Source organism: Lathamus discolor, chromosome 4 (genome assembly GCF_037157495.1).
Source record: "Lathamus discolor isolate bLatDis1 chromosome 4, bLatDis1.hap1, whole genome shotgun sequence".
NCBI lineage: Eukaryota > Metazoa > Chordata > Aves > Psittaciformes > Psittacidae > Lathamus > Lathamus discolor.
The window spans coordinates 44,459,865-44,470,188 of NC_088887.1; the positions used below are offsets into that span (position 1 = coordinate 44,459,865).

Consider the following 10,324-nt stretch of genomic DNA (forward strand, 5'->3'; position numbering starts at 1 on the left):
TAATGCAGACATTTATGTTCAGAGGGTAGGTTCCTTGCTTAACAGACCTGTAAATGCGTTTTATTTACTGGACAGCTCTTTTTAATTTCCTGCCTGAGCTACTTGCCAACATCAGGATGAAGAGTATAAAGTCGCTGTTAGGTTGTTAAGGTTCTGAAATGCAAACGTGAAATAGAAACTAGAACGCTATGTTGATTTTCCCCTCTTCTGACAGAAAAAAAGGTCTATGGAGTGAAGATGCTTTTAAAAATAAAACCACACACATTAAATTTTGATTATGGTTAAAATTACAGCAAGTCCTAGTAACTCGACCAGAATTGGTGGAACTATACTAATCAGAACAGAGAGCAGAATTTCATTGCCTGCTTGCCTAATACAATATTCCTATTCAAACCTAGAAGAAAAGTACAAAATATTATAATGTAAATTGAATAGGGAAGACAATTGAGAGCAAACTCACAGAAAATGAGCCCTCACATAATTATAATGCCTAGGAATTAAGTCTGATGCCAGTAGTATTCAAAAGCATACAGTTATTGCTACAGCATGAAAGTCTCTGTTTTAACTACTTTCATCGCTCTCTCCTTACAATTGCACAAAAATGAATAATAGTTTATAAGCAGAACATTATTACAGAGAGGCTGTTACATTTCAAGACCTGGCTGAAGATCAGATGTGCTTCCAGGGGTGAATATTCTCAGCATTCACCATTTCATGTCCCTTCAGCAGAAAGGAGAACAGCATCGTGAGACACTGCAAAGTCTAGTTGTAATCCTGCCAGCTCTCTGTTGCTGGATTGGTGCTGGTGAACGCACTACTCACATTGTGGAAAGTAGCAAGGGCCATCTGCTCCATGTGGGAGGGGAGCCCAGCATGGCAAGTCTGGCAGGACAGTCAGGCCTCATCCCCCAGCCCCTACAGACTGTGAGCAGGGCAGCCCCGGGACAGGAGAGAGGGTCAGCCCAGAACCTGGAGCAGACAAGTGGATGGTGATGAGACAAGTCTGATGTCAAACTAGAAATGCAACTCAGGGTCAGGTCCAGTGGTGGTAACCTGGATCAGACACAGCCCATTGATCACCAGGCAAGTCCACGATGATAAGACAGGTCTAAGGTCACGCCACGAAGTCAGCCCGTGGGTGGGGACCAGAGTCAGACCTGATTATGGTGGCCAGTGTCAGACACGGCCCAGACAAGTCCGTAGTGACAAAGAAGGTCCAACATCTAGCTCGAAGCCAGGGGCGTGGCTGTGCCTGAGTGGGAGACCAGCACTCCTACAGCTCAGCTCTGGCTGGGGGTGGTGGCACAGGCTGGAACTCAAACAGCCACTGCGCAGAGGGCAGTTGGGGCTGATCAGGGCCCTGGCAGCAGCTCTCCTTCCCAAACAGAAGGGGTTTGCTATAGAGTGGTTTAATTGGTGTGGGTTGACATTAGTCTACTTCAAGGACACTGACTCAGGGGAGAGACAAAGGCCTAGGAAAGGCCCATGGCAGAGGGGACTTGCAGGTGGCAGGAACCTTGGAGGCCAGCCCCCAGAGGCTGCTAGGGCTCAACTCAGGAACTGGGGTTGCTCAGGGGGGCAGCATGGTGGGGACACCAAAACCCAGGGTCAGGCTGATAACTCAGGAGGCGTTGCCAGAGAAGACCTCACACATCCATGGGCCAGGCGTCACTGTGAAGTGGTTCATATCCAAGCCCAAATTTGCCCTGTTTTCATGAAAATAGAAAACAGCACACCACAATCACAAGTGCCAAGCCTCCAAACAAATACCGAATTACATGAGGCTCTATTTCTCTTCATTATGATGCGGTTGTAAGTCAGAAGACTTTTGCAGCCTCTCAACCCTAACACAACTGCTGTGCTATACTGGTGTTTGAGTCCACTGAAGCACTTCAGACATTTGATGATATTCTTTCCAAGGGCTGCAATGCATTCCAGACCCTGCTTTTGCAAAGGACATCAGAATGACAGAATATCTTTGCTTTAATAAAGCAAATGTTACTGTCCTTAGCCTGGAGACTTCAGTGAGTATTTACAGACTTCTCTGTAGTAGTAAAGTCACTGGATAAACGGTAAGCAACTAAGCCAAAATACCTTGTTAGAAAGTGGCTTGGATGTCAGTTGTCACACTGTGCTGCAGGTATCAGGATCTATCACTGCTTTACAGTTAGAAGGATCAGAGAGCACTCCTTGTTAAGTAGTTGTGAAATGCATGTAATTTCCCTGCACAAGTAGACTGAGGTCTTTAATGGTTTATCCACAATTTCCAAGAAGAACTTGCTCCTTCTAGGGATTTTGCCTTAAGATAAGGATGCAATTAGTGTACACTAAACAGCATAGCTACAAACCCAGGTGTAGTATGTTTGTTGAAGTAAGCTTCTTGCTTATTTTACTTCATCAAATATAGAGAAGAGAATCCCACTGAGGGAAATGGACCCATGAATTCTTGTTCAGATTTCAGCCATGTTGGCCCACCAGTGCTAGCCTGCTCCGATCAGTTTAACATGGGTAATATGATAAAAGCATGACACAGGATTTATAGGTGCTGGCGTCTGCAATGAATTGAAGTTTGTTTAGTTCCAGTTGTGGGCATTGATCAGTGCTCCACTAAGATATTTAAAATATATGAATGGCTAGATAGAAAAAAAAAAAAAAAAGGCAAGGAGATGTTTAAAAATGAAGGCTTTCATACATACAGAAGAATGCATACAGAATTTTTGTCTCTGTAATGTTCAGCTGCCTGTGGAGGTTAGAGGGGGATAATACTTTCAGTCTGAGAAACAAGAGGATTTAAATGTAACACCTAAACATAGAATCATAGAATAGTTAGGGTTGGAAAGGACCTTAAGATCACCCAGTTCCAACCCCCCTGCCGTGGGCAGGGACACCTCACACTAAACCATCCCACCGAAGGCTCTGTCCGACCTGGCCTTGAACACTGCCAGGGATGGAGCATTCACAGACTCCCTGGGCAACCCATTCCAGTGCCTCACCACCCTTACAGTAAAGAACTTCTTCCTTATATCCAATCTAAACTTCCCCTGTTTAAGTTTTAACCCATTACCCCTTGTCCTGTCACTACAGTCCCTAATGAATAGTCCCTCCCCAGCATCCTTATAGGCCCCCTTCAGATACTGGAAGGCTGCTATGAGGTCTCCACGCAGCCTTCTCTTCTCCAGGCTGAACAGCCCCAACTTTCTCAGCCTGTCTTCATACGGGAGGTGCTCCAGTCCCCTGATCATCCTCATGGCCCATCCTGTATTTTTCATACTTTGAGAGTTAATTGCGCTAGTTTGCACATTGAAATTCCTTGTAAAAAAAAAAAAAAAAAAAAAAAGACAAAATACCACATATTGGACAGAACCTTCCTACCAGCTAAGATTTTACCCTGTTTGCTGTCTATTCAGTTTAGACCCTGGAATTAGTGTTAAGAGGATTGGGATCATGTTTTCCTGGCTTGTTTGTATGTACTGTTAATTTATGCACCCTGGGACAGGATTTTTACGCATCAGATGTCTATTCAAGCCCAAGCAGCTGTTGCCAGGAGCTCAGTCATTAAAGGCCGTGGCTATATGTCCCAGTTACATCTGAAGGAATGACAGGAGGATGCCCAGGAGACCATGCTCAGTCTAGTGCAAGATATTTGGTTACATAAAAGAATTAGATGCACAAACCTTCCCACCCATAACTCTTGCTCCACTGTTTTAGAAGTTGGCTGACTTGTGAGGATTTACAGGAGACCATCTGCTGAGCTTCTCTAGTCAAACCTGGTTTTTATTTACTTATTTGAGAGTAAAGAAGACACACTCCAGCCTTTTGAAAGCCCATTTTGCCCCTACAGCTAGAAGAAGACACAATTTAGGATAGCTTATTCAATATACCCAGTACATTGACTAAGATCATCAGAGTCAAGATGGCCCGTGACAAATTCCATTTAGATAGACATGACAGACCCCACAACCTTTCCTCTGCCACAGTACAAGACAAGGAGCTACTGGGGAGGGACCAGCACAGGGACACAAAGATGATCAGGGGTTTGGAGCACCTCTCTTATGTGGAGAGATTGCAGGAGCTGGGTCTCTTTAATCTGGAGAAGACTGAGAGGGGATCTCATAACGCATATGAATATCTCAAAGGCAGGTGCCAGGAGGATGCCACCAGCCTCTACAGTGGTGCCTGGTGGTGGTACCTGGTGACAGGATGAGGAGCAAAGACCAAAAACTAAAACACAAGAAGTTTCACCTCAACATGAGGAAGAACTTCTTTACATTGAGGGTAGCAGAGCACTGGAAAAGGCTGCCCAGGGCTGTTGTGGAGTCTCCTTCTCTGGAGACCTTCAAAACCTGCCTGGGCATGTTCCTGTGTAACCTGCCTTAGGCAGCCCTGCCTTGGCAGGGGGGGCTGGACTAGATGATCTCCAGAGTCCTTTCTAACCCTAATGACCCTGTGATTCTGTGATTTCAACTCTCTCTATTAATGAGGTACACATCATTTCTTAATCACGCTGTTCAAACAGAAGGGAAAAAAAAAGAAAAAAAAGAAGTATTTCCCAGAGGTAGAAATTATATAAGCAGCAAGAAAAGAATCCCACATCCACTTTGAAATTCTTTACAGCTTAGGTGGTAACACCACTGCAAGACAGACATTATTCTTTAATGCTACATGTATATGGAAAAACTTATCTCTATAAAAGGCAAATCAAAATGCAGCCAGAGTCAATAGTGAACTCTTGAGCATGAGAGCAAAGATGAAATTCCCCGTTTTATGCTCAAAAGAAATAAAAGGCAAGGGAAATTGCATTCCCAGTTTATTGGCAATCATCCAGATGCAAGAAGATCCCTTTCACCTTTATTCACCTGCACCCACCTGGTCAGGGAGGGCTGGACACTGACCCCAGATACATCCGTACTTAGTGCTGCTCCTTCAGCACACCAGCACTTGTCTCTGCAGAGCTGGTGTATGTGATTGGGCTTATAAAAGGACTACCTGCTGCTGCCTTTGTCTAGCTCTAGCCAAACACTAGCCCTAGCACTGCTCAGCCATGCTGTCCAGATATTTCTCTGGCAGCATAGCATGCTTGCAAATATTTTTCCTAAGAGAATGAGCTACAAATTTTGGTCAGAGTGCTGCATTAATCATGATTTAATCATTTCCATAATGTGTGAGTAGTCCTCACAGAATAACTGATAAGGAACTTGGTTATGACAAAAAGATTCGGCCCTGAGATAGGACTCAGTTTGGCTACCTGTTTTCCTTGCTCAGTCACCTCTTCCTTTTTTCTTGACTGCTGTCTTATTTTTACTCTTCAGGTTATCTTTTCTTTCTACTTGCTTCTCGTCTCCCTTTCTTTGCATACCTACCCCTTTTCCTTTCACATAGTGTATATATTTTTTATGTTGCACTTGGCCTCCTTTGAAGAAGTGCAAAAGATAAAACATTTGAAATTAAGTTCTCGAGTCATAGAATCATAGAATGGTTTGGGTTGGAAGGGACCTTAAAGGTCACCTTGTTCCACCCCCCAGCTGTGGGCAGGGACACCTTCCACTAGGCCAGGTTGCTCCTAGCCCCATCCAACCTGGCCTTGAACACTGCCAGGGATGGGGCAGCCACAGCTTCTCTGGGCACCCTGTGCCAGCACCTCAGCACTCTGAAGATGTAGTTGTGACTCCTGGGCAGTCTTTAGCCAGGACCCTTGTGAGGGCCTGGGAGCTCTGTTGCGGATTTCGCTGTGTTCAAAACATTTTGCTGCATGTAGACAGAGCTGCTACCGTTACGATTGTATCCATCTCTTGGCACCAGAGAACGACATTTTCATGGAAACTGTTAGAATTCCTTTCCCTAAACAGCAGCTTCCTTTCATTGGTACCACAGATCTGCAGAAGCATTGCCTGGAAACTCAACCCAAGCTGAAACGAATATGTATTTCTGAGGGAAAAGCACCCTTGCCCCGGGTTCTTTTAGCGCATGGCCATGCCCAGGTGTTTCAGCTCTCCTCGGGAAAGGCGCTCGCCGCGCAGTGGAAGCGGGCGGCCGCTCGGGGCCCACCCTTGGAGCCGGTGCCGGTGACCGGGGATCGCGGGGAACGCTGCAGCCGCCGCCCCCCCGGCGCAGCAGGGGGCAGTGGGGTGAGGGCGGCCGTTAACGGTGGCGCTGCGGGCAGGAGCTGTCCGTTCAGCACCCTCTCCTGCCGCCACTCCTCGTTCCTGCTGTCAGCAGGTTACTGTGAGGGAGCTACCGAGGGCGGGAGCGGCGCACGGGTTAGGGGCAGATACACCCCGTCGGCTCTCGGTGCCTCAGGCTCCCAAATGCGGACATGGCTCCGGTACCCCGGGTGGCACTAAGCCGGGCGCACACCCGGCCCGGTGCGGCGCGGGGAGAGCACGGTTCTAGGGACCCAAAGCAGGCGCTCAGGGTCAGGCCGCCGCCCAGGTAACGCCGCCGCGGGGGCGTAGGTGGCGCGGCGCCGCAGCAGCCAACCAGGAGGCTGCATGCAAATGAGCGCGGCGTCCCCCGCGCGGAGGGGGTGGTTGCGCGGCGGACGCTTGGTTGCCATGGCGACGGGCGGCGGCCGTGCCCCCGGGCGGCTGCCGGGAAGACCCCCCGTGGGGCGGTTCCACGCGTGACGGCGGAGCCCCGCGCCGGGCGGGCCCGGGCGGCGGCAGCAGCGGGCGAGGAAGCTGCCGCCGGCCATGCCAGTGCTCGCGGCCGATGCTGAGTCAGAAACAGGTATCCCGAAATCCCCCTCTGAGGCGCGGTGCTCGGAGGCCATGGAGGAGCTAGAACACACCTGCCCCCAGCCTCGCCTGGTGAGTCGGACCCGGCACTGGTCAGGGGCTCGGCCCCATCTCGGCCCGCAACGCTCGAGCCTCCGGACGCTGCGGGGCCGCGGGGCGAGGGAGGGAGGGAGGCCGGCCGCTGCCGTGTTACGGCCGGTCCCTTTGTGTAGCGCCGCGCTTCCGCGGGGGAAGGAATAGCAAAGGCTGCGGATGGAAGGGGCTCTGCCCCCCACCGCCGGCTGAGGGCCCTTTCAGGCTGCCGTTGGTGCGCTTGGTCCTGTGGGGAGTAGCGGCAACTGGCGGGACTCCTGGTCCCATCTTGGAAAGCAAAAAAAAAAACCGTATCCCCCCTCCGAAGCCCGCAGCGAGCAAGGGTGAGTTCGGGAAGCGTGTGCGAGCTTTGCCGCATTTGTGAGGGGCTGGGGAGAAACGGCCGGTGCACGGGACCGCGGCTTCCGCCCGGGTGGTGGGGAGCATGCCACTCGGTAACGCCGTGCTACGAGAAAAAAGAAGCGGTATGTGGGTAGCAGTGGGCTCCGAGGGGCAGAGCCCGCTGAAAGGAGGCAGTGGACGGGTCTCCCGGCCCGCGGGCGCGTCCTCTCATCCCGCGACCACCCGCCCTGTGCGGGGCACCCGGGAGCGGCAAATCCCGCTTCCCGCAACTTCAGAGCGCGCTTCTGCAGCAAGGGCAGCCACCTATTCCGTTGCGGACGTGTAGGGGAGAGTCTTGCAGAGCTGCGGTGTTGGGGGTACGGGAAAATGGGGAAGAGCCGGGAGAGTGACAGCCAAAATAAACTGCTTTGATGGTCTTTGGTTGAAGATGAGGGAAGTTTCCTTACGATCCTGCAGGCAACTTTACAAGGCTGCTGTACCGCCAGAATTAAGGTTCTGATGGAATGTTTCCTTGCTTCTTATTTAAGCCTTTTACTATTCCCATAACTCCCTTTCCCACCGTAGTACTCACCATTGGCAAGGCAGCAGAAAAATAATAACAATACGTACATGCACACACAGAAAGGCAAGGACAATGTTGAGGTGTGAAAGTGCATGGGGAATGCCACATTTTAGTACTGGAAATTAGATCATTTAACACCAGAATTCAGTCCTAATTAAAACATATTTAAACATCAAACTTCAGTAATTAAATTCCACACTATAGTTGAAACATTGTTCCAATATGACAAGAAATAGCAACAGTTGTTTGAGCTGACCTAAATTAATGTTTTCTACTTGGTAGTATTATAATTAGAATCAACTTTAAAGAAGACTGTTAATTTGTTCATGGGAGGCTTTTGGAGCTGTTTTAACAGGCAAAGTTAGCTCACATGTTGTTACTGCAGTGTGTTTGTTCATTCAGGCTGTCTTAGATTTCTCTGTCAAAAGCTCAGATGTAACAACCCATTTGAATATATTAGTCCATGTAGTCTGACATTTTAAAAGATTTTAAAGAAAGAACTGACAATATGATGCCAGTATTTACAGTATCATGCTTTCCAGTATAATTTCTGTAGAAATTAAGATGACAGCGAGAGTACACAAATAAAACAGTAACTCATTATGGTGTTGTAGAACTTCCTGAGTACCAATAATGGACAATGGAGACATTTTGAATAAATATTTATGGGAAGTGTGTCCTTTTAAAGTAGCATCTTATCTGTCAGCAGCTCTAGGTTATCTTCAGGCAAAAAAAAATAATTGCCTGGTGAAGTATAATGCAATACACTGTACTTGCTGGGGCACAAGGAGGGATGCAAGTACGTGTAGTCAGGTCATGTCTGAAGTGAAAAGATTTCAGAGCTGGTGACCTGAAGAGTTAATCACCCCTTGACAGATGATCTAGTAACACAGATATCAAGTTCTTATCAGATTTGTTTTAAGATCTTCAGTGTTTTCTCTGATCCAACTGCTTTGAAGGCAGCATATACAGTGGTGAGCCAGTAACCAAGTCACTTCATTAATTAAAGATGGTGTCTCAGTTAACATTTTAGTATCATTTTATTATCCTGGACCTCAGGATGGTTTTGGTCCCTCAGAATGATACAGCTGGTGGCAAGTAAAATCTGTGATACTTAGAGATGACTTGTTAATGTTGTTCATCGGTTATTACATGTCCTGAAAATTAATTGTCTGGGTTTTAAAGTTCTTGATATAAGCTAATGTTTAGGAACCAATTTTTGTAAAGAAAAAGGTGTAACTTCAAATCAGCTCAAATTTTAGTAGGTGGAAAGGGGGTTAGATTTTTCTGAAATAGTTGTCATCCTTTTCATTGAAATAGTAATTATTTATTTAAAGCCTTAAAATTCTGAATTATTTTTAATGGATACCTGCAGTAGATCCTCTGATTTTAGGCTATGGACCCTGCTAGCTTGGCAGTAAGTGTCACAGTAGGACTAAAGAAAGCCCTTGTATCCTTTGAAGAGCAGGAAAATAGGGGGCACTGAAGGCAATTCTTATGTAAGTTTCAGTGTGTATTGGAACCTGGTGTTTTCCAGTGCCTAGTACTGTTGTGATATAAATTACCATTATTTTTTTTCCCCAAGGCGCTCTTTGGGTTTTCTTAACCAACCAGAGCATTAATGAGCATTTGTCCTTCAGTCGGTTCCCCTGGTCCATCTCTCACTTAATCTTTGCCTTTTTTACATTCTCAACTTCCACATACCTGAATGCCAGGCAAATCTCTCTCGGAGTGATGCATGTACCTTAGTCTCAATGGACAACAGAGCAGCAAACCAATTAGAGTCACAGGCTTTATCCATAGCAGTGATTTTAGCAGTTTTGTAGTCAAGTAAAAAACTAAACAGAAATAGCATTTCTCCAGTTCTGGTTTGTATAGTTTTATGTTTATCCCAGCATTAGGGTTTACCTGTGTGAGTCTGTACTAAAAAGTCCTGCAAAAAAGGCAAACTCTTAGTTTAACTGGATGGCAGAGATACCATAGGAGGGAACACCAAAGAGTAAGTACAAAGCCTTGTGAAACTATTTGCTTATTTTTTGTAATTTATTTATGTCCTTTGATATCAAGAGTTTGACTTTGGCAACACACTTTGTTCAGGAAGATAATTCCAGAGTGTCTTTCATAAAAGGAAACAATGGCAGTTTATAAGGACAGTGCTGCAGATAAACCAGAAGCAAATACACACTGAAACTTACTTAAACTTCAGAACTTAACTGCTTGATCTCATCTTTCCCTTGAACACACTGAGAACTTCTTTTCCTTATATTTAACGTCTCTGTCATCCTACACAGGTATCAGCGGGAACATCTGGGGATGTACTGTTGGGACCTGGGTACCAATGTTTTGTTTCCAAAACTAGCTGAAGTCCTTAGGTCAGCTAAGGGAATCCAGGGCAATGAAACATACATTTCCATCACAGTACTTACCTCGTTGTGCTTTGAGTGCAAAGAGATTGAGCCCTAATCAAGAATACAGGCTCTTCACAGGGAAAGTTAGGCACAACTTAAGGAACCTTAAGAAACCAAATGAGCAGAAATCCACCTGAATTAACCAAGGTAAGCTACAGGGGACGAGAGGGAGTAGATAGGTAGGC

At 46.9% G+C, this 10,324-nt stretch overlaps 1 protein-coding gene across 4 annotated transcripts in view; it reads left to right on the forward strand.

Annotated features, from left to right (window-relative positions):
* The first annotated feature begins 6,528 nt into the window (after nt 1-6,528).
* The window catches only part of PCYT1B (phosphate cytidylyltransferase 1B, choline), a 44,166-nt gene continuing 40,370 nt past the window's right edge, over nt 6,529-10,324 (forward strand). For all 4 annotated transcript variants that reach the window (XM_065677254.1, XM_065677251.1, XM_065677253.1 and 1 more), the window contains exon 1: nt 6,529-6,806. In XM_065677254.1, coding sequence (XP_065533326.1) covers nt 6,690-6,806 — 117 coding nt within the window. In that variant the 5' untranslated portion in view covers nt 6,529-6,689. The remainder of the gene's footprint in view (nt 6,807-10,324) is intronic.